Raw genomic sequence first — 25,714 nt, 5'->3', positions numbered from 1 at the left:
TGCTGCACCGAGTTTGAACTTCCAAAATGCATTTTAAATGCAGCTTCAAACGATCCCAAATACGGTTGGAAGAAGGGTCTTATCTAGCGAAACGATTATTTTCATAAAAATAATACAATTTATATACTTTTTAATGTCAAATGCTTGTCTTGTCTTGCTCTGCCTGAACTCTGTTTTTTCCGGTTCATGACAGTTAGTGTATGTCGAAAAATTCATCTCATGTTCTCCCTCAAATTCAAAATCATCCTATATCGCTGTTTTACCTTTTTTGTTAAGGTTGTTTGATCTTCTTTGCATGTTCACTATGCAAAAACTGGGTTGGTACTTCTGCAGCAATGTAAGATGATTTTGAAATTATTTTTGAAGTTGAGGGAGAAAATACGACTAGTTTTTCGACATACCCTAACTGTCTTGAGCCAGAATACACAGAGTTCAGGTAGAACAAGACAAGACGAGCATTTGAGATTAAAAGGTATTTAAATTGTTTTTTTTTTTTTTTATGAAAATAACCAACTGTTTCCCTAGATAAGACCCTTCTTCCTCGGCTGGGATCATTTACAACCGCATTTGGGATGGTTTGAAGCCGCATTAAACTTTTGGAAGTTCAAACTTGGGGCATCATGGCAGTCCATTATATGGAGAAAAATCCTTAAATGTTTTCCTCAAAAACATAATTTCTTTATGACTGAAGAAAGAAAGACATGAACATCTTGGATGACAAGGGGGTGAGTACATTCAGGAAAAAAATATTCAACTGTGTTCTGTTGAGGCTTAGTTTGGAACTACTGGCAATGTAAGTTAGTTTTGTTGAAATACTTAGTCTAATGCTTTTTATGTTAATATATTCTAATTCTAACTATAATTCTATGAGTCAGCCTTTTTAAAGAACAGAGACACAGTGTTAATGTTTTAAATATTTCTGGTCAAGAATGCGGTTCTGTTGAGGGTCAGTATTGACATCTATTTAGAGTTCAATGTAATTTTTAATTTCTGCATCTAGTAAAATAATGCTAACAATGCCAAGGTCTAGCTAGGGTTTGATTCCCAAGGAATGCATGATGATAAAACACATACCTTGAATGTATTATAATAAGTTTTTGATACCAAATACCAATGTCACTGGAAATCTTGAAGTTCTCCTGATTCTTCTTGTGTGATCCACAAAATGTGCAAATTCTCATCATTTATTTACATGACAGACCTGTCAGATTCCTCACATGGGCATTTTTGAAAAGGGCTCCATATTGCCACAGTATTGATGAATTAGTAATGCTGCGGAACAGCGAATTCATCTCCATATGCACTGATCTGACCAGCATTTCTCTCCCATTCTTCACAGATGATAACTGTCGTCTGGGAGATTATAAAAAATTGAAGACCAAGATGTTGGACTTACATGCTCAGAGGTACTTGACCCCCAGTAGCCATGGCAGCCACGAAAACGATATGGCAACTAGGAAGCATCTGGTTGACATGATGTTCAAGCGCTTTGATGCAGATGGTAATGGAAGAGTTGACAGCAGTGAGCTCTCACAGGTAAGACCAAATTAGTGTGTGACAAAATCAGTCTCTTTTCTTTTCTTTCACCCATTTAATTGACTTTGCAATTAGGTGGCATTTCTTGACCTTTATAATGTGCATCTGTCATGTTGATTTTATCTTAACCATTATCAAACCACCAGGAGAGGTCAATTTTCAGATAAAAGAGAAAAATAGAGATGTTAAGTAAGGATAGGTTGGGCCCAGTTTTGAGTGTGACTTTGGTGCCTTTATTCTTTCATACTTTCATACATGTTTTTATGCCTTGCAAATTAAAACATTTGGATGCCTATATGTTGAACATTGAGTGTGTTTGTATATATGCTCTTAAACCGATTATGCATATGTAAACGCATAAAATAATTTTTCTTTATCAACTTTTTGGCTAGATTTTACCCAATTTCGCCCCAGCATGTAAACATCTTAACTTTTCTGTTCTGTCGGTTTATTGAAGTGCACGTGCAATATTTGACAGGAAAGTATGCTTATGCCAAATTTAAAGAGGTTGTTTACCCAAAAATGAAAATTCTGTCATTAATTACTCACCCTCATGTCATTCCAAACCCGTAAGACCTTCTTTCTTCGATCTTCGGAACAAGAGATTTCTGACCCTGCATAGACTGACACATTCAAGGCCCAGAAAGGTTGTAAAGACATTGTTAAAATAGTCCATGTGACATCAGTGGTTCAACCTTAATTTTTATTTTCGCTGTGCACAAAAAGTATTCTTGTAGCTTCTTAAAATTATGGTTGAACCACTGATGTCACATGGACTATTTTAACGGTGTCATTACTATCTTTTTGGGCCTTGAACATGGTAGTTCCCCTTCAGTTGTACTCTACGACGTTACGTCAATACTGACGTATTTGGGCTCCTAAGTAGGACCCCAGATACATCAGTATTGACGTAACGTCTCCGTTCCCTCCTTCAGGGAACGAGGGTTACAGCTGTAATCGAGACGTTGCATTGCTGTCTATGCAGGGTCAGAAAGCTCTCGGATTTCAGCAAAAATATCTTCATTTGTGTTCCAAATATGAACAAAGGTCTTATGGGCAGGACTCTACAGTGCGACCATTTCAGTCGCATTTGCAACTGAAAACAACTGCGAGCGACTATGAAAAAATATTTAGGAGTGCGACTGACCCAATCAGCATATTTGTGTTTGCACTGAGGAGAAAGTTCAAAGGTTTCTAGCTTACTGTACATGTTTTTGCAACATTGAGTAATGTATCACAGACATATCTCACGAATCCTTTCATAAACAAAGTGTAGAGAGTGTGTAAATAAGAGTGACAGTGACAGCTTTTCAATGAATTTTAAGGGAGTTTGTAAATGAGATATTGTTTTAATACAACAATTAATTAAACAAGAAGTTAATATTCAGTGACTTACATTGTCTGACTATAACACTATTGCCTGATTTTGCTCTATTTGCTCTATTTTGGTCTTTTTTTATTTATTTATTTATTTAAACAAATCTAGTGGGTCACTGATTCAACTGCCCATTCATAAAGACAGTCACTTGCTTTATTCCTGAATGAATCAGCCATTCAAACAAATCAAATTAATGAATGATTCAGTAATGAAATCAGTGACTTGCCGCCACCTACTGGCAATTTTAGTATCTTTTCATTTATTTCAATAATTTAATATTTCTACATTCAAAATGTAAAATATAAAATATATAGAATAATCTCAACATAAATTTATGAATTTGATTGCACTCGTAAACATATCAAAAAATAAAACTACAAGCCACTTTTGTGTTCTTCTGTGCCACCTCAAATTAATTTAGTTAATACTGATTTCATTTGATTAGTAACTTATTCTTTTATATTTTAAAAAGCTTATATATATATATATATATATATATATATATATATATATGTTTTAATCGACATAAAAGATTACATACATTTAAAGTTACAAAGGTAAAAAAACAAAATTCCTCTGTAAATCACTTTTAAGAGTCAAATATCATCTCGTAATGGGAAGGCACATTTTTGATCAGATTTTTTGATTGTTGATTAGAAGGTGCTCCTAACATTTTAACTGTGCCCATAAACGTTTTAAGTTAGAGAAAAGAAAAGTAAGCGTAGAGCCCTGATGGGTTTGGAATGACACAAGGGTGAGTAATTAATCACAGAATTTTCATTTTTGGGTGAACTATCCTTTTAAGTGCATTCAGTCACAGCGAGTGTTTCGTGGTAGAGAAGTAGAGAATATATTTCAAACTCTGACACAAGAAATGATAAAAAATGTGCTCATCTTGTGTAGCCATAGGACAAGTAGTACAGTCATAGAAACTTGAAATATGTGGTGATTTAGTCTGTGCAAGTTGGCTCTGACATTTAGCAATATTCTATGGTTTTTAATGCTTTATTTAACATCACTACTCAGGTGGAATACTCTGAGTGGAATATATCGATGCTTACGCTTTGACGTCACCACTGGGGAATTGCCTGATTTTTCAATACAGTCTTGTAAACATGGTTAACTTGCAGCGTGGTTATTGACTTGCTTGTAAACCAGTCAATTGGGTTATTTCAATGAATTGGTTATTGGTAGTTATCCACATATTGGCGTACATGTAGATGTGCTCATTGTTGTGAAATTGTGCTGAATTAAATATGTTGCCAAGGAAACATGCTGACATACTCTATAGGTGAGGTTTTATTGAATTTCCATACTTTCAATCTGCTTTACTTTCAAAAGCAGCTCGAATCTTCTGGGTTGTCTTACTCATCCTCATGTGTTCCATATATGTATAGCTTTCTTTCTTTGGAACACAAAAGAAGATATTGTTAAGAATGCTGGTAACTAAACCGTTTCGGTTGCCATTGACTTTTTACAGTATTTTATGGACAAAAAAAAATACAATGGAAGTCAATTGGAACTGTTTGTTTGGTTTTTAACATACTTCAAAATATCTTCTATTTTTCAGTAGAAAGAAAGTCATACTGGTTTGGAATGAGTAAATGGTGAGTAAATGACAGAATTTTCGATTTTAGATGGACTGTCCCTTTTGTAGTCCAATCAAAGCCATTGTCCAAAAGTATGTTGGTTTGTTTATATACTACAGTATCTAATGCTTCAATCTGATGTATTACGAAAATGGCTGGGGATCACCTTTACCCATGTTTTATTGCATTAATTTGAAAGCCGTAAATGAGCAGGCAAGCTTAGCTTGTCACATTTTTTAATAACTCGCTCATAGACTGATCCCAGGTCAGCTGTGCTTTATCTTGTCCTGCGGCAGAAAGATTACACCTGTCCATAGAGATACGGTGCACTGCAAAATGAGCAAAATATGAATTTATTCATATTTCTCCAGAGAGAAAACTCTGCACGCACTTTCACTCTCGGTTACAGGCGTGAGCCATTTCAATTTCATTGTGCAATATTTTCATGTCATTTGCATATTTCTTCATTCTCTGTGGAAGAAGAATAGATCTCTTTTCATGCATGGCAGATCGAAGACAATGTAAAAAGTGAAAATTCGGACCAGCCCTGAATACGAAAGCTTGGCCTTTTGACATGGAGCTAGCTCGGGTTGAAAAGGTGATAGAGGAATGGGAACATATAGTGAAATGCCTTGCAGCAAAATCAAAACATTCTGTTCTAATAGAGCAATTAAACTCAATTAGTATTCTGCTCAAGTACGACTACATGGAATGATTCTCATACAGAAAGTGAACGGACAGACCATGGACCCTTTCTGACTTATTAAATGAGTATAATTTTTATTTTTATTTTTTTTTTATTATTTTTTTTGAAACACCTATTGATCTCATAGCACAGGTTTAATAATGTATTAATATTAAAATAATATATATATTTTTTTTTTACTATTCTGGAAACTGCTTAAAGTGAAAGGGATTTAAAGTTCACCCAAAAATGAAAAATTGCTGGAATGGTACTCACTCTTATGCCGTCCAAAATGTAGACGAGTTTCTTTCTTTATCAGAACAGATTTGGAAAAATTTACAGTACATCATTTGCTCACCAGAGGATCTTCTGCAGTGAATGGGTGCCGTCAGAATGAAAGTCCAAATAGCTAATAAAAACATCATAATAATCCACAAGCAATCCACACAACTCCAATCTATCAATTAACGTCTTGTCAAGTGAACAGCAAAAGCAATGGTTTATAGTTAAAACTAGTTCGTGTTGGATATGTTTCCTACAAACATGCTGTTTTTAAGCATAAGAAATGAATTGATGGACTCGAGTGGATTATTGTAACGTTTTCATCAGCTGTAAACTGCAAAGTATCCATTGGTGAGCAAGTGATGTAATGATACATTTCTCCAAATGTGTTCTGATGAAGAAACACACTTTTTTTGCTGGTAAAATTTTCAGCAAATTTTCATTTTTGGGTAAACTGTTTTATTAGATAAATACCAAAACTTAAAATACATAGTACAAAATACTACATATTCACATAAAATGGCACCAAAATGTATTTGGATGCTTAAGATACACTTTAAAAATGTGTGCATCACTGCATTAGATGCAGATTATCAAACTGCAAACAGATGACGCTCAAACTTCACTTTTCCCAGCCAATTTTGTGTTAGAAGTGTCAGAATTAAGCACATGCCTAAAGCTGTTCCGAGATTTTCATTTAGCACGGTGGATCGGATGTGTAGAGTCGTTTATTATGGAAAACTTTTCTGACATCCCCTGTAGCATGAGGCATGCAGATCAGAGTGGTACATCGACAAATTTCAGCACGAAAGTTCACTTGCTTGTTTTGTCTTCGAAGTATGTGGTAAATCAACACTGCAAAGCAAAAGAGGTCAGAGTGAAGGTTGCCAGTCAGTTTCTGAGCTGGTATCAAGTCTTCATAAGAGGATTAGAGTTTACAACAGATAATAAAAGGACAGGATTGAATTTGAACACGCAGGTCTGGTTTGAGTAATAATATAAAGGTTGGTTAGTTCGGGTCAGTCTTGGCACTAGCTATGGAAAAGCTTTCAGGAGATGGTTTTAAGATCATATCTATATTAATCAACAAGTTAATTTTGATTGTTCATATCATTATAACATTATAAACAATCCTTCCAGCTTTCTTTCACTAACTGTATTTGCCATCAGATATTTCTGGCATGGATGAATGTATGATAGAATGTTTTACAGTAATCCCTCATGTTTTCCAGCATAAGGCTGTTATAAAATCTTGCTTGGTTCTGGATGTTTGCCAGCTGACAGGATTCGCAATGTCTGATGCAGATAGGAATCACATCTTTAATTATTCAAAATAGTACACTAGAGCAGTACTTTTGCTTCAGGATGGAGATTTTACATCAGACATCATGTGGAGACCCAAGACGGCTCCAAAACTGTGTAAACAAGCATGCCCTTAAATTCAAACCTCAACATTTATTAGTATTACCATGAGCTTCATTCAGTGCGCAAAACATATTTGCTTTAAGGCATCATACAGTAGGTTCTGCTTTGAATTGAATGATCTTGTTGTCGTGCAGGTCATCAAGCAGGAAGGTATGAGCAGGACGGCATCGGAGTGCACTCTGTTTGACCTGTTCAAATACAACGACGTCAACGATGACGAACACCTAACCAGAGAGGAGTTCTACGCAGCTTTTGGTGAGTGTTGGGTTTTGATAAAATGATGTGTAAGACATGAAAGTGAACAAAGCTGGAAGAAATTTTCAGCTGCGTAATTAGCACCATCAGGGCTGGATGCGCCTTTGGTTAGTGTGACACGTATTTTCAGTGTCATTTGTTAATAGCACAATGGATAATTGCAGTGTTTTAATGAAGAAACTGAGCACAATTTCAGTCTTGCTTACAGGCGTGAGCATCTTTAATTTCATTGTCCAATATTTTCAAGGCATTTGGATATTTCTCAGAGGAAGTAGAATAGTGTCTTTTCATTAGGGAGTTAATAATTCTAGCTCTGCTTCCGACTGGACATGATGAAAGTAATGACTTGCAGTTTAGTGATCAGGTTGAGAACCACTGATTTAATCAATGGAGTAAAGAATGGTTAAACCAAAAATGAAAATTTGCTGTTAATTTGCTCACCCTTAGATCATCCAAGATGATGAATTTAATTTCTTTAGTAGAACACTAATGATGATTTTTAACTGAATCTGTGTTCCTCAATTGGTTCCATCACTTTGAGATTCAAAAAAGCAGGTACGGGATACACAAAATTAATACCGGCCTCTCCTGATGATATATGGGAGTATTATGTAGAGAAACAAGCATTCATCATCTAAATTGGCCTGAGGCTAAGTAAATAAACAGCAAATTTTTATTTTTGGATGAACTATTCCTTCAGTTATTCACAAAACAAACTGGTCATTATGTATGTTTATTTTTTGCATCCAACTTAAAGGATTAGTTCATTTCCAGAATAAAATTTTCCAGATAACTTACTCAGCCCATATGTCATCCAAGTTTTTCTATCTTCAGTTGAAAAAAAGTTAAGGTTTTTGAGGAAAACATTCCAGGACTTTTCTCCATATAGTGGACTTCAATGGGGATCAATGGGCTGAAGGTCCAAATTGCAGTTTTTAATGCAGCTCTACACAATTCCAGCCAAGGAATAAGTGTCTTAGTGAAACAATGGATTATTTCCTAAAAAAAAAGTTTAACAAATGCTAATCTTGCACTAGCTCGACCATTACGTAATCACGCATCCGTGACGTAGGCGGAAGTACCGACCCAGAAGGTGAACATGCAAAGAAAGTCAAATGTCAGTCAGATGATTTTGCAGTTGGATGAGAAAATGAGATGGAGGTTTGTGTCATTTTGGACCTTCAACCTGTTGGCCACCATTGAAGTCCACTGTGGAGAAAAATCCTGGAACGTTTTCCTCAAAAACCTTCATTTCTTTTCGACTGGAGTAAGAAAGACATGAAAATCTTGGATGACATGGGGGTGGGTAAATTATCAGAATTTTTTTTTTCTCTGCGAGTGAACTAATCCTTTAAAGAGGTCATCGGATGCAAAACTCACATTTACAAGTTGTTTGAACATAAATGTGTGGCAGTGTGTGTACACAACCACCCTATTATGATATAAATTCCATCCAGTGGTATTTTTGTAATCTTTAAAAGAAATATACCTTATTTTAAATCAAGCCATTCTCAGCTTCTTGTTGGTGTGACATCACATTCTCATTAAGAACTTAAAGATTCATATCAGCTTGTGGAAAATGGGCATCCAATGACACCTTTGACAGTAGGAAGATTTGTTGTCTATTTCTTGTGTTTATATTATGTTTGCAGCACCCAGTTTCTGTCATTGTATTTATTTCGTCAGTAGTGGCATAGTGAACCAGTGGTTCAAGATTTGGGTGGTTAGCATAGTCTAGTTATCTAAATTCTGTAACTAGATGCAAAAACATCTTTTTGCATTGATGCCCATACAAAAGTTGCTATGTCTTCTTACAAGAAGTATTCTTAGTATATGTTTACCAGTATTCAGTTAGTTTGAAGATCTCTAAAAAAAAAACAAAGGGACTTTTACATTTTTCATCTGCAGAAGTGGAACAGTGTGTGCATTAAGTAACTGTGAACAAAACCAAACATCATAAAACTTACAGTAAAAAAAAAAATCTTATATCTTATCCAGAACTGGTTCTTGGATTCCAGCCCTGCTCTTCACGGCAAGTTCAGACTATTGGCATGTCATGTAATGAAGTTACATTTCTCCATTAGTCCATTCCACAGGGTCAGCGGCCTCTGAAATGGACTGTGACTCTGACAACCCACTGTTAGAAAGTCAAATATCGCGGTCACCGTAAAGGTGAATGGATCCTAATTAAGCTCTAATTGAAGTCTACACTCATATTTTTCAGTAAGCCACTGAACAGTGACGGCCAGAGTAAGATTTTCCTCTTTCGTGCACTCATTAACGGATTTGCTGAAGAGAAACTGAGGCACACTAATTAACTGCATGACTCAAGATGCAAGTAACATTTGTTATAGAGAATTTGTGTCAGCCTGGAAACTAAGCTATATTGCTAAAGTAGATGAATTGCCTATAGGGATCAAGCCAATAAAAAATGTTTAATGTTGAGGAAGTGGACATGATAGACCTCACTGAACTGAGACAGTCCACTGTTCTTATTATTACACATGCGTACATTTTTAATTTTTTAATGTTAATGTTTTAAAGAAGTTTATATGCTCCTATGGCTGCATTCATTAAATCAAAAATACAGTTAAACAGTAGTTTCGTGAAACAGTATTAGAGTTTAAAATAACTGTTTAATAACTATTTTAATGTAATTTACTCCAGTATTTAGTGTCACTTTAGTGTCTTCAGAATCATTCCAATATGCTGATTTGCTGCTTAAGAAAAAATTATTATCCATGTTAAAAAAATATTTATATATAGTTTTGTTTTTTGTTTTTCCAGAATTGCTTGATGAGTTCAAAAAAGTTCAAAAGAACATGTATTTGAAATAGAAATCTTCTCTAACGGTTTAAATACAAGTATTGCTGATCCCAAACATTGAACAATAGTGTATATTTTATAAGAATACAGACATTTCAAAAAATAAATAATCAAAGAATAGAAATCACTCAACAACAAAGGCCTTATTTTCTTATTTAGTGCTTTTGCTTCTATATTCTATTTCTAGGCTTTCTTTTTAGAAACATTTTGTGAAATTTCTATCCCAATAGAGAATAAATTAATGTTCCCAATATAGATAAAAGTCTTGAGTTCTTGGTTATAAAACACAAACTCCGTATGGAAGGCTAAGACATCCCTTGTGTCACAAGAAAGGACACATATTGAACAATTCTGAATAAAAGTAAAGCTTGCAGCCTAAATGAGGAAAATAGCAGTGTGTTCCAACCTTTTACACTAACGTTCAGCACGTCTGCTCTGTCTCATTTTCTTTTTTAGTCTCATCTTCCTCTGACATTTCAATTTGACTCAATTTGCACTGACATTCAGCAAGGGCCAACACTTTTAACGCGCGGTTCGGGAAGGGATAAAAAAGAGACAATAATGCACTCACATACGAAGCCTTTTTGCAAGAATCCCACTGTTACGCATTGGGTTTTTGAACGTAAAGTAGAAGGTTTTGGAATGAAAATGGCAGCCTCAGTCTGCCCCCGTACCCTTTCACCGATCTCAGCGTGAGTTTGGGCGAAGCGGGAACAGCCCCACAGGCAAAAGAAAAAAAAAATGTTATTGCTACTTTCACTTTCCTTTTAAACTTAAAGATAAAAAGATAACAAGACGTTTTGTCAGACGCCTTCAGAGAACACCTTCACATGTCTCTATTCAGCTTCTGACACTTTGAACAAATGTTTTCTTTAAAAGTTTGAAGAATGCTACTTTATAAACAGCGCATGTTTGTTGTAGCAACAGCGCTAGGGTTCATGCTGTGAGCTCGTGCTTTAGATACCTGCTACAAAGTGTGTGAATATGTGCATTTGTTTAGTCGGTTCGACCTTCAGTATGCAATTTACCCACAGATATAAGCTTCTCAGATTTACCTGATCCTGACTTGTTTTTCCATGGCATGAGCACTTGGTCCTTTTGCGGTATATGTTTTCTCAGTCCGCTTCTACATTCATTGATCCTGTTCAGAGCCATTCACACTGACAGCGATTTGTAGCATCAAAGCAACTCAAAATCAATTTAATGTGGGCATGTCCAAAAAATGTTGAGCTGAGAAAAGTGTACCTTTATGCAAATGAGCATTGATGCAATGTGGCAACTTTTGATAGGAGTAAAGGCAGCGATCTGTCTTCCGTGACAGACTATAGGAAAGATGGAGAGGTTAATGTTACTGTGAGCAATTTCATCAGTCTGTGTAATATGTCTCAGCCCACATGCAGCGATATAATACAAAATGATGCAAATAAGCTATATCAGAAATTGTTGGTATTTTCAGCGAGTTTGATTCATGCATTGAATGAAACTCATTAATCTTGTTCATGATAGTATGTATTCTATCATGCATTATGACTCATACACAAACACTTTCCGTGCAGCAGAAAAACTGATTAATTGTAATAATAATGTCTTTTACTAACAGATTTTTGGACAATTATACAACCCATCAATAATGTATTCTATAAAGGAATCAATAATACAGCAACCTGCCGACCTCCAGTGATAAAACTGAGTATGTGTGAAATCTGTAAATAACATGATGTATAGTGGTTTTACAACTTTGTTGCATGAATAATTCATTCTTTTAATTCACTTTAATAACATATTCTTGCATGATCTTGATCTTGGTGGTCTCATTTTAGAGCAAGTACACTATGGTTTAGTAGATACCGAATGGTTTCTTTACTCTGATGGAGGTAGTATGCGTTGGCATGATAAGGAACGTTGAATCTGGCCTGATGGGGTTTACTGATGTGTGAGTGAACAGAGCTTGTCAGCGTTGACTTGTGTTGTTCAAACTCTCCAGGTCTGGGAGTACATCAGTCACATGGGTATAGATCTCAGTCCTGATGGAGGTTGACAGGCCATGAAAGCATGAAACGGTCCAGTTTTGGTTTGGAGAGTCTCTGGTCTCTCCAGAGTAAGATGGCGGGCAAAAGAATCTAAAAAAGCTTGGAAAGTTATCTTATGTAATGTGCATGTAAATTGCAGCCTCAAAACTTGCTAATCACTGCATCTAAGTACATTATCGAAAGACGCAGTCTGGGTTCTTCATGTCCTCTCGATTCTATATCGCAGCAATTAGCACATGGTCTATAAGAGGTTTTTGAGACGTGCTAAATGTGTTTACTCTGATTCTGGCCCTTGCCTTTGGCTCCAGGGAGCATTTAATTTTTTTTTCCTCAAGAAAAAAAGGCTAAATGTGTGGCTTGTTTATTCATAGCTGTGCAGTCGCAATTAATGTATGCTCATGTTTTTCATCAGACTCTGTTCCTGGCATGCATGAATCTCACAGGCTCGGTAGGCATGAGGGAAAAATTGGATTGGTAATGTCTTGTATATATTTTAGCATCAATTTAAAAGTGACGGTTTTCCAACTCTGAGTGTTTATCGTGATCGAGTTTCTTTTGTCATGTGTTCATTAGCAATGACTGATTAGTAAACCAATAATCCTTTTAGTCAATGAATTTCACAAATATAGAATAAATGATTTGTTTAGGAATTAATTTGATGCAATACATCAAAATAAAGAACAGAGCCTCTACTTTTAAACAACAGCAACAACAAAACAAACAAACAAACAAAAAAAAAATTCTAGCTTCAAGTGTTCTTTTTTTATCAAATCTTGAATGTAGGTAAGCTTCATTAAAAAAAACAACATTTTGAGCAAAAATTCTGAAAAAAAAAGAAAATTCTGTGTTTGGCAGGGAAAAGATTTTAACATTTTTATGCTTGTACTGATGAAACATGCTTGACTTGCACTAATCAGTTTGAAACGAAAATTTTAGCTTAGGTTGCAAAATTTGCATATATTGTACGGATGAGTTTGAAAAACAATGCAAAAAAGCAAATCTTTCAGACTTTAAGTAATTTATCTGCCTTTGACCCTTGTTTACTCATGTTCCTACTTGTGATTGGTGCATCTCCGTGGTTCTTTGTCATGATTGGTGTGTTCAATTGGCATATCTGTATGCTTCATGCTCCAAACTATTTACATCCCCCAGTGGAGTCAGAAGGCAATTACTTAACGCCACGCTGGCCCACAATGCCGCTCCTTTCATCTGTCAAGGCTGATATGCCTCCGGAGAGAACGTCAATCCACCTGCTCTGTCTGCTAAACAGACAAACGCGCACACACACACATACACACAGAAATACAGGAGCCGCTCAATATCATTGGCAGTGGAGAATTGTGTGATAAGAAACAGGCCCTCACTTGAAACAAAATTGACTTCAGTGAAAGGCAATACAGACTTTTAAAGATTGCCATATGGGAAGTAAGGGGAAAAAAGAAGGTGGAAACTTAGAGAGGGAGATGGAAAAAACAAATTCACAGCTCCGTAATATGGTGTGAAATGCACTTTCATTTATCAAATTTAACCAAGTGTTTATCCCACTTTTTTCTGCACAATTCCTTTTGTATACGATCCACAATTAGCCCAATTATAAGTATGCATAGTGTGATGGCATGCTAATATAGAGGGCCTCCAGCATTCCTACTGACAAGTGCCATAGAGATGGTGTTTTTCACAGGTGGTGTGAAATCAGCCTTTCTTCAGCTTCTATTACTGCCTGTCTCTCACATTGATTGGGTCACAGTAAAGGTTTTATTCCATCTGACTTCAATGCGCAACACTTTAAAAGATTCTGCAGCGATCACAGAGGCCTTACGGGCTCATAAATGTACTAGTGGATGGGGGCGGAGAGCAGAGCTCAACTTTTGATGGGAGAGCACCTAGTAATTATGATTGAAGACCTTTGACAGCATCGCTGCTTTTTGGAAAGGCTCTGTTGTTGCTTCTGTATGAGCATATATTGTATATATACAATGTAATCTATCCTTACATTTAAAAAATCTTGATACTTCTCTGGTTTTCTCTTTAGCCATCTTTACTTAGACATTGTTTGGCGATTATTTTGTTTTTACTAACAGGCGTGACTCACAAACTGTCCTGTTCTTTTCAGGGTTGTGTGCCATTCAAAAACAGTTTATAGTGCCTTTTAAATTTTAGTTAAATTCCTGAATATTAATTTATATTAAAAGTTACATTTTATTTAAATTTAGGAAAAAAAAAACAATAGAACCATCACAGAAAAGTCTAATGGTTTCCCATACAAATACCATTAACCATCAACCACTAAACCATCAACTTTTAACCATTAAAATGGTTTTCTGTAGTGTGTTTCCAATAGAAGGTGACCTACTGCCAGTAGAGACCAACAAGGCCCATTAAAACCAATACAAATCCCATTATAACAAACCATTACAAATTTTGTGATGGTGTCTATTGTTTTGTTTTTTTTCAGCAGGGTGTTGAGTGTTTACAGTCTGAGCTTCAGAAAATAATGAGGTGCTTTGACAGCTACAAATTTGAAAAACAAGAAGGCGGGAATAAATAACACTAAACTCTAACACAAAAATAGTTCTTCACTATTCACTACTACATGTAAAGAGCCTTTAGAAAAACATCTTTTTTAAAAAATGTAAGACTTTTACACAGTAGTGTATATAAATAGAATTTCACTTTTGAACAATTTAATGAATCCTTTCTGAATAAAAATAGTAATTTCTTTAAAAATCCAATTGATAATGTACATATTTCAACTTCCATTTAGATGAGTCCTGAATGTTTAGCACAGTCACTTCGGTTACAGAATGCAGTTATCACTCATTTTGTTACCAAACTGGGTGTGAACAAAATTGTGTTTAACACTCTGAAAGAGAACTAACGTCCCATTCTGTTGCTGTGTGACCATGGGCTTTCTCATACTGGTTTTGATTTAGCTCTTCCTGCAATAGAAGCATCACCGCTCTGTAATGGGAAAGAGTGTGAACTAAATCAAAACTGCAGTCTTGCACTTCAGGTTTAATTCCACGCTTCTGCTGTGAGAGATTGTCGAGCCCTGAGGGAAATTCTACTCATCTGCTACACGTGCTGTAAATGAGGGGGCAAAACTTCCACTTATTGTACTGTCATTAATCATAAACATTGACTTAGAATTAAATGTCTGGACAGCACCTTTCATAATATTTTTACATCATTCGCAGTCTTGCAGTATTATCGGTGCACCGTATTTGTTTAGGCTGCATCCGGGTGTTTTTAAACCGTAAACGAGACTCTTTCTCCATTTCTGTTTCTATCAGTGACATACACACAAACAAGTACTCATCTTCTCTCTTGCGCTCCTTGTTCTGAAAAATCTATTCGCCTTTCAGTCCTAGAGGGAATTGTAAAACGCAGTGGCTTGCCCTAGAGCAAATTCCAAATCTATTAAGACACAAAAGAGTGTAATTGAATGGCGAGGCAGGATATTACTGAACGCCAGTGATGGCGTCAAAGTATTGCTCACACATGCACATGGCCTGCTTTGATGAGAAGCTGTACTTGTACTGATTTACCGCATTCATGCTTTATTTATTATATTCATTAGAGTTTAGGTTATTTTTTGACAATGACAATAGGGTGAAAAGATGTAGAGGTTGGTTAGCCAAAACCAGATTGAGTTTACACCAAGTAAAACTATCACACAGTCACAAATTTAATATGATACTTTTATGGCACTTTTTGTTCAATATAGCATCTGACAGAATGTTTCTCAGAAATAAGATTGCTTAAATAAAAAAGTGTTGAGTAAAGTGTTTGTGCATTATTTATGCAGCCACTTGCATAGAAATTGCATTTGCTAGTCATGCTGTATTTTTTTCCTCATTACTGGCATTTTCTGACAGAATGTGGCATGAGCTGACAGCACTCATAAAATGATTGGTTGACAGGTGTCAGGTGATTACGAAAGAAATAAATAGATTTCCCTCGATGCGGCACAGGAAATTTACTGTCTGACATTGTCTGTTTGGTTTCTTCAGATACATTCTAGGTTTTCCATTTGGTGTTTCTGCATTCATCACAATATTCTTTTATTTTCCTCATACTTTTCTAAATGCCCTAATTTTTTTGGTACTGTAAGTTGGCAAGAGTTCATTCTCTTTGTTCACACCACTTTATGAAACTGCTTGAGCTTGTCTTTTTGTTCATGTTTAGTGGTGCTGGAGTGGGAAGTTTTGAATGTTTTGCTGAAAGTTGTTGTGTTCGTAATCAGTCGTGGAAAACAACAGTGTCAAATGTAGCTCTCAGGCACACGCTGTGTAGTTTTTCCATGGCTCTCTCTCTGTTGCACATACTAAATGCAAATACAGAAGTCCTCACTCCCAATTTAAATCTGTTTTAGAGCTGCAATTTTGGTTTATTAAAAAAAATAAAAAAGTTATATTTTTACAGATTAGAACCCAGAACCCTTTGTTCTATAAGCAACAACAAACTGTCAGCTTCCCAATCAGTAGACTCAGACCAAGGCAACAGGCACTAGACCAAGGCTCAAATTTCTAGATAAAGACTATGCCGCATAAAAATCCAGACTAAATGATGCCTGTTCTGACCTACCTCACCCCCTAGTTCCAAAGTATACAGTTGTAATTTTATGTAGATGCATCTATGCCACCACTGTGCAGCATTAAACACTTTGTGTAAAGACAATGCCAAATTTATACTGCAAAGTTGGCACAGAAGCGCTTCTGTGGCATTTCAGTGTCTTTACACAGACTGTTTAATTATGCTCAGAGGTGGCATACGTGCATTTACACAGACACAAATACAGTTGTATCCTTTGATACTAAGGGGATGAGGTGGATCAGAGCAGGCTTAATTTAGTCTGGCTTTTATGTGTCGCTACGTCTTTACACAGAATTTTGAGCAGGCATGGCGATGTAAAGATGCCCTAAATGCCACTTCAGAAGCACTTCTATGTTACCTTTGCAGTGTAAATTAGGCAACAGACAAGTTAAGGCAGCTCTGTGCCTGCTTAATATTCAGTGTAAAGATGCAAAGCCAGACTAAATTATGCCTGCACTGACCCACCTCATCTCCTACAGGGCTCCAGACTGTAAGGATGCGAGTGGAGTTTTTGCTGATATCGCCAGTGGCGACTATATAAATTTGCTTGTTATGATTTAAAATTTAGCATGTAATCCTTTTTTTTCCTGATTGTTTTGCAATCACATCTTTTGTTATGTTGATGTAATAAACTGAGGCGATGCGCATAAAAGTTTTGGGAAAAAACAGCAGCGTTGACCGCACACCTGCTAAAAGCAGCTCCAGTTATGCAGCATTAGAGAGATCTGAAATAATGGAGACGTGCGAAGTGAAAGTGCAGAAAAGCAGTGTCTAATTCGTGCACAACTTGAACAAACTACAACAGGTAAAGCTGTCAGCTTTGTGGACACTGGAAATATCATTAACAATCCTTGTTTTTAGTCGGTACTAATATGGCAACATTTCTCATATTATCACAGTTTATTTGCTATAGTTTAGAAAATGGTAATAAAATATGACAAGAACCCAGAGTTAAACTGTCAGAACAAATGCAGCTTGATAATGTCAGATAACTTTTCTAGAAAGGTATGTAATGGATTACAGTCAACCAAAAATTAGTTAGACAACTGTTAGTGTTTACACAGCTTTCAATACTTTGTCAGGCCACCCTTAGCTTCAGTGACAGCCTGTAGTCTCCTGGACATGCTGTCAACCAGGTTCATGCAAACCTGAACTTATCATTTTTGGTCCCAAATTAGCAATTTTACTAGTCCACTGTAAGAGGAATTTTTGGGTATAATATGCCAAAGTTTACTTCATTTTGCTACCCTCACTTCCAGAAATGAACTATAGTTTCCTGCACCCACTAGTAAAAAAAAAAAAAAATTTAAAAAATTATATCTCGTGTCTGAATAATTTTTGGTTTGACTATATATCCTTTAGTTATTTCTACACTTAATTATGCCCATTAAAATCTATCGTACAAGTTTTTGTTACTTCCACTGATAATTTCTTTTGCTCTATGGTACATCATCTTTAATTTAATAGCATTAGAGCTGCTCCTTTGCAGCGGCTCAGTACTGTAATCACACGTTTTGTTGTAATAATGCAGGAAACCACTCGTTATAAATCTCCTAATGGTGATATTTTCAGAAATATAAGTCACTTTTTTTTTTTTTCATCTGAAACGTGATTTAGGTTAGAATCCTAAGCGACTCATATAATGCAGAAATACTCATGAAGCAAGCAAAACATGTGCAACTCGCTCATGTATTTGTAGTGATGCAGAATGGGAGGGATGAGTATAGTACAGCCTAGTGCATTTCACACAGGCTGCTAGTTTCACTTTCTCCATAAAGTCGTCTATGCCATTGTAGCATCTGGACCAATCAGACATACAGTTATTTGTTACATTTAACAAATAATCACAAACCCCCTCGCCCAATCCACAACACTGGCTGCCGGGACATCTCCAATGGCCCACCAGGCCCCTGGTTACCATGGCAACCAGAATACCTCGGCCAGATCAGATAAACTTTACGACCTGCAAGTATGTAGAGAGAATCTCCCCTTACTTAAATCTCTCTAAAACAGAAACATACTGCTATAGGAAATGACTACTTTCCCATTCATTCACAGACAAACCCATCCTTGACCTTCCTATCACGCATAGCCCAGGTCATTGTGTACAGTATTACTGCATTGTATTTTAATTTTGTCTGTTGTATTTGTCTTTCTACTGTTTTATGTATGCGTTATGATAGATGACTAGTTGTATAAACCACCTATGTCATGATTGGACTCTTTTAATTCGTATTTTAATGATCTAAAAGATGGTGTAAATTAGATGTTGATACCTTTGCAACATGTTAGTGTTTTAAGAAACCTTAGTAGTTTTTGCATCAACACCCAATCGAATTACATATGCAAAATACCATGCTCACAGACAAAGAGTCGTAAACTTTCCCTCCAAAGGTGAAATTTACCATTGGTTCATGGACCTCCAGGAGGCACAGCCTCCAGAGAGTTTAAAGGCATCGACCCCTCTCTCTTCCCTCTCTTCTTCACTTTCTCCCTCGTCTGCAACATCTACCGATTGCTGCCCGTGTGGAGGAACCCACGGGGAGCCGGAGCCGGCACAGGGCGTGCCCGGCGGGCCCGACAGGCCCAACATACAGAGCTGTGGCTCTCGACCACAAAGAGCCAGACAGTTCCACTCATCCCTGGAATTCATCTTCATGACTCACCTCAGTCAGTCAGTGGTTCTTGGAGAACCTAAGAAGATGAGCTAGAACTCTTCAGGACTTCCCTAAGTGTGCGCCAGGCCTTGCGGCCTTGTCTTTCCATTTCCCAAAGATCACAGGACGTCAGCTGGGTCCCTCTCAGCTCTTGGTTCTTCTTCACTTTTCACATGGGAAGAAACTCCCAGTCACCAACGAGTCAGGACATCTTTGGAATTCATCACTCTTCAGACCCGGAAGAACGTGATTGCAATTCCAAAACCACCACTGCTCCAAACCATCAAGACTTTCAGAGACTGCATTTGGACACTTGTTCGACGACCAAGGCAATGCAAGTATCGTACACTTAACTAAACAAACAGAGGTTTAGTATAAGCTGCAGACAGCACTGATGGTTTCACAGCAGGTGGTTAACTGACTGTTTTCATAGCTTCATTTCCTTGTCTCTCTCTAACTACTTCTCACTGACCATTCCCCCATGTATGAGTGATTTCATGTTTGTTTGTTTAGATTAGTTATGTGTTAGTCCTTCGTTAATAAACTATTGTGCACAAATTACATGAGTTTTGATTCTGATTCTGCCTTGCAAATTAATGTCCCTTTACGATTCCGATTCGAGCTACATGCTCTAATGCAATGGTACTTTAAGAAAGTTATTTTCTGTGGCCAAGAAAATATCATTTCTTAGAGTTAATATAAAGATTATACTGAATGTTCGCTGAGCGAACAGATTAGTTGATGGAAAATTGATTCTGCTACAGTTACTACTGGCAGCTGATATAAGTAATTGTAATTAATCATAATTAATTGTAATTATTTATATACATTTCCCTTTGAGCTAAAAATCGCAACACCATGCTTAAGGATAAAAATATCTGATGTTTATAGTGAATGCCCTTATCAATTTTGTTTTATATTTACAAATTAGTTTTAATCTAAATGCATGCATATCCTAAAGTAGTGAATAGTCCACTTCAGTCCACAGAACACATTCAATCCACGTAGCGTGCTCACGCACATCAGCTATACAGGCCTTAATACTAAATCTTTAACATAATAATAACTGCATGCGTATTTGTAGACATCCTTAATCTCTAATGAGTCCATTCTGCTGTCTGCTGTTCCATTGTCAGTGTTTCTTTGTCTGAATATGCATTTCTCAGATGCTGTGTATATTTGTAGCAATAGCAATAAATACATTGTATGGGTCAAAACTGTAGATTTTTCTTTTATGCCAAAAATCATTACGATATTAAGTGAAGATCATGTTCCATAAAGATATTTTGTAAATTTTCTACCTTAAATATATCAAAACGTAGTTTTTTGATTAGTAATTTATTTAGACAAATTTTAAGCTGATTTTCTCAATATTTTTTTTTCCACCCTCAGATTCCATATTTTCAAATAGTTGTATCTCAGCCAGATATTGTCATATCCTAACAAACCATACATCAAAGCTTATTTATTTGTGACTGGTTTTGTGGTCCAGGGTCACATACAGTTTCAGTTTCTGTGTAAATGCATCTATGCCACTTCTAAGCAGCATTAAACACTCTGTGTAAAGACATCTAAATGCCACTTTAGAAGCACTTTTGTGCCACCTTTGCAGTGTACATTAGGCAACTGACAAGTTAAGGCTGCCCGCTTAAAATTTAGTGTAAAGATGCAATACTCTGACCCGCCTCATCTCCTAGTATCGGAGTATGTAGTTGCAGTTGTTGTGTTGTAAATGCATTTATGCCACCTTTGAGCAGCATTAAACAGTCTGTGTAAAGATCCTTAAATGCCACTTACAGCACTTATGTGTCACCTTTGCAGAGTAGATTAGACAGCAGAGAAGTTAAGGCTACTTTCTGCCTGCTGGATATTCATAGTAAAGATGCAATGCCGTATAAAATCCAGAGTAAATTATGCCTGCTCTGACCCACCTCATCTCCAAGTATCAAAGTATAGTTGCATTTGCTGTGTTATAAATGCATTTATGTCACCTCTGAGCAGAATTAAGCACTCTGTGTACAGACCCCTTAATGTGTCACCCTTGCGGTGTAAATTTGCCAATTTAAGGCTTTAGAGAATTAGAAATGAGCAAACTGTACTACAGTCCTGATCTCTGGATAAATACATTAAAAATGACGCTCATGCATTTGTGCTGTTGTGCATACTCTCGGATCCTCTCTCTCTCATAACTGTTCCACAGAAATATTCCCTGATGAACGCAGAGAGTGTGCCATGCGGAATGAAACTCACATTAAATGAGGATTGCTAAAGGTGCACCGGTGCTACACCGCTGTTATCCACTATATGAGCTGAGAGTAACACAATGAGTAAGAGACATTACCGACTAATTTGGTAAATTAGCTTTAAATGAGAGCACAGCGATGAAATGCGAAATTGGCATTTGCGAGGCGAGAGGGATGTTTGTCTTGTGCGCAAGCTGGTTATAATTCCCCGGATCTTTAATTGCATAATCATTTGAGATACCCCAACCCATGTACTCATTTGTTTTGCTGCAGCTTGATTATGTTTTCCACTTGTGTGCATGTCTGTGCATGAATGTAATTAAAATACCTGGAAAAACCATTTTAGATGTCATTACCGTGATCATGGGAAGGGGATCAAATCAATCAAGATTCGGTGCAGTTTTATTGGGTAGGCTACTTTAAAACTATTATTTAAAGTAGTTAAACTACAGTCAAGGTACTTTCAAAAAAGTATCTTCTTTTTATAGGAAATTAGCTGCTGTTGCGCTTTTTGACAACCACATTTTGACATTTTTCTGATCTTTCTCATTTAAAGGCTAGTTGCTGTCTGATCTATGAGCGGGGGGCCTCGGTTAACCCAAAAGGTCAGGGTACAGCTCCACTGCAAAGCAAAAGAAGAGACTTTAGCGTTAATTAGATCGACAGAAGTGTTTGGCACCTGGCTCTATTATTCCTCTTACACTGTATAAAAACTGAGAAATGATATACGAGGTTCTTTCAACAGCTATCCTATTTTTGACTGAATGATGCTGTTAAGTCTTGGCTGTGGAGGTAATTATATTCAAAGTAGATGTTAAGTTTAATAGTTTTTAGTTGAAAAGAAGCTGTCATAATGAACCGCCGTGTTCGTTTGGCGTTTCTTCTGAGAGGCTCGAAGGAGCAGCCGTTATTTCCTGCCGTCATTAAAATCTTAATTTCAAAACTAAATGAAACTATCAAGAGATGTGTGCTTAAAGCAGCACAAAGCCTATCACGATCATTATAAAGAGTGCTATGAAGCTATGAGTCAGATTGTAAAGCCATCTCAGCTCTTGCCTTGGGCAGTACAGCGACTTTAGCCGTATTAGATGCTCGTCAGACTCATGGAAGCGTCAAGGCTGATTGATGGGCCTTATAAATAGATTTGGGGGTCAGGGGTTTGTTTGTTATCCTTGTCCCCACTCTAGGTGTGTGTTTGTTTGTATATGAGAAAGGTGGTTGGTGGCATTTTAGAGCCAGAAAACTCTAGTAGTTAGCTGTATATATAGACATGATTTTAAAGCATTACATGCATGCTTCCCAACATTATTATTTTCATTCCATATTTCCAGGAGGCAAGGGAGACAGTGTCTTCTCAAAGTATTGGATGAGAAAAAAATGTGTTGTACAAAAATCACAAAATATAACATAAAAATTGTATAAATCACTTGTTTTTTCTAAAGTAACACAGCAACACCAGCAGGTAAATTTACAGAGTGAGTCTGCATCTGTCTCGCCTCCCCTGAGGTCATTGAGTTTTAACAGTATGGTGGAGAGTAACTGAGAATGAATGGGGGAAAGTCATGAGAGGAGGCAATGCCTCCATCACGATATGACTGGATATGACTGGTTATGATCAACAGTGGTTCATGCAATAAATCCCACATCTTGTGTTTGTACGCGTTCTGCATTTGCGAATCTGTCTGAATTAACAATATAATGAAGACTAGGCTAATTTTAAAATGTAAGTAAACAACTGCCGCACTTAGATATAACCACTTTAAATAGAGTTTTTAGTGAGTAATCAACAGCGAAATTTAATCTCTGTGTCCGTGACCAATATTTATCGAGCTTTGATGACTGATGACCCGAAAAAATCAAATATAGTTAAAAGTTGACAATTAAAAAGAATAGGTCAACGTAAGTTCACAAATAAAACGTATTGTTTAAATTGTTACCTACTTGAGTTATTATTTTGGAGTAAATGTAAAATAAAACAAAATGATTATATAATATATGTCTATAGGTTTAGGTTTTTTTATTTTTTTAGTTTTGTTCATTGTTTAGTACATAAACTTATTAAATCAGTTTGTTGCAAAACCGACTTTATTTATTTAACCTTGTTCTATTAAAGCTTTATTTCAATAGTTTTAGTTTTGGTTTTCATTTTAGTTAACAGTAAAAAAGCTTAAGCAAACCTTGATATCATCAGCAAAATCAGACTTTAGTGATTTGTGGTAAGTGTGATATCAAATTAGCAGTTCTGAAATTCATTTACTATATTTATGGTATTTAAATACATATGCTAATAGTCACAAATAAATCATCATATTTAAAAAATATATGAAAAAGCCTCTTTTAAAAATGGATATGACTCATTTTCACATTTGGACATTTGTGCACTTAGCCTTTACTCAAGATCTTAGCAAAACAGGATCTTTGAGAATATTTTTGTAAAAAAAAAAAAAAAAACAATAATAATAATAATGATAAGGAATTTGCATTACTTCGTACTTCGTAAAAATGTAAAATGTGATAAAACATGACCTTAAATGTTGTTCTATTTTTTTTTTTTTTTCATCTAAAGAACTCAAAAAGTAAAAAAATTAGACTTACTGTATTGCCTTGGGGCTGTGTGTGTTTATAGTGCCAGTTTAGATTTATAGTGTAATAATCTCATCTTTGTTTCTTAGTCAGGCAATAACAACAGTAGCTAATTTATTCTTTTTACACTTTAAATATTGATGTATCTATGTTATCACAACCCGATCTCACGGCAATTTGTACATATTTTACGAGGTGGCTAATTTGATATCGTAGGAATTTGTGCAATTTTTTCTAAATCATATGTATTTTACAAGTTCCCCATTTGTATAAATTTGTACGAATGACCGACACCTAACCCATTCTTAAATTTACCCATCATACAAAATCATACAAATGAGGTCGTACAAATTTGTACGAAGTAGCTACCTCATAAAATACGTACGAATTGGTCATTAATATAGCATTAGTTATCAGTGAACCAGGCCAACTTTTAGAGCAAGAAGTAGTCTTTTAAAGCTCTGTTTACTCTACACATATTTGTAACGGTCTGCAGTACAGTTTATTGCTTTAATGAAGTGTCACAGGAAGTGATATTCACACCAGTAATGTGGCATCTGAGAACAGTTGTTCTCACTAGAAATCACAGGTAGTCAAAGTAGCTGGAGCGCTGTTGAAATACCAAATCATGTTCTGTGAACAAAAGTGAGCTAGAAATAGATTTTAATGGCTGATGTGGACACCTAGTGAATAAACTTGAACAAACCATTCTTTCTCTCTGTTGTTTCTCAGAGGTCTATCAGCTCAGCCTTCCTGAAGACCAGAAGCTGAGCGTCACCACGGTAACAGTGGGTCAGAGCGCCGTGTTAACGTGTGCCATCGCAGGAGACCAGCGGCCGCCAATCATCTGGAGACGCAACAACCACGCTCTCAACATGCTGGAGCTGGAGGACATCAACGTGAGTGACGCACCCCTTCACCTTATTTCGTTTCCGTCACGCTCTGCTTTTTTGCAGGTCGTGTGTGTGTATGTACAAGCCATCTGGAAAGCGTTTCAATCAGCTACCTTTTTAAAGCCGTTGAAAGCAAGTGGCTGCACTTTCAAGCCAATAAATTAGCACACAAGTGCAAGCGCATGTTCAGCAGCGGCCTTGTTTTGAAATGATTTGACATGGTGTGGGATCATTCGATGTTCAATCTAATTCACTTCATGTCTCTTAATGTGCTTTCAACAAAGAGATCGAGGACAGGGGGATTTCACAAAAGAAACCCATAAATAAGACAATAAGAGCTTAAATTGAAGTCTCTGAAGTCTCTTAGTTTTCAGATGTTTTACAGTTGTGCCACGCTCCAGCTATAATATATATTTATTACAGTAACCTTAACCAACCCAGGCTGACGGAATATGGCCCCATGATACCAAATTGAGATATGAGTGATGTTTTAAATGTTCACGCTGTAACGCAACATCACTCAACACGGCTACAACTCAATAGAAAGCACATTAGTGTAAATGAGGATTGAGAGAGAAGATACTCAAGAGAAACGAAATGGGTTTGGCAGTCTTTTATGATGCTTGATTGAGCCAATATGAAATGAAGTCATTTAAGATGAAAAGAACGGTTAGAAAAAGAATTAAACAGAAGTACTTAAATAAAAGCAGCATAGAGAATATGTATGTATGTCTCT

General features: G+C 36.3%; 1 protein-coding gene across 2 annotated transcripts in view; it reads left to right on the top strand.

The window, feature by feature from the left end:
- Positions 1-25,714, top strand: part of fstl5 (follistatin-like 5) — a 149,456-nt gene that overhangs the window by 77,049 nt on the left and 46,693 nt on the right. For both annotated transcript variants that reach the window (XM_051128270.1, XM_051128271.1), the window contains exons 5-7: positions 1,340-1,536; positions 7,030-7,150; positions 24,818-24,984. In XM_051128270.1, the coding sequence (XP_050984227.1) occupies positions 1,340-1,536; positions 7,030-7,150; positions 24,818-24,984 (485 nt within the window). The remainder of the gene's footprint in view (positions 1-1,339; positions 1,537-7,029; positions 7,151-24,817; positions 24,985-25,714) is intronic.

The sequence above is a fragment of the Labeo rohita genome, chromosome 14 (genome assembly GCF_022985175.1).
Source record: "Labeo rohita strain BAU-BD-2019 chromosome 14, IGBB_LRoh.1.0, whole genome shotgun sequence".
NCBI lineage: Eukaryota > Metazoa > Chordata > Actinopteri > Cypriniformes > Cyprinidae > Labeo > Labeo rohita.
Note: the sequence above shows the minus strand (reverse complement) of the source record. Positions and strands in the feature narration are given on the sequence as shown.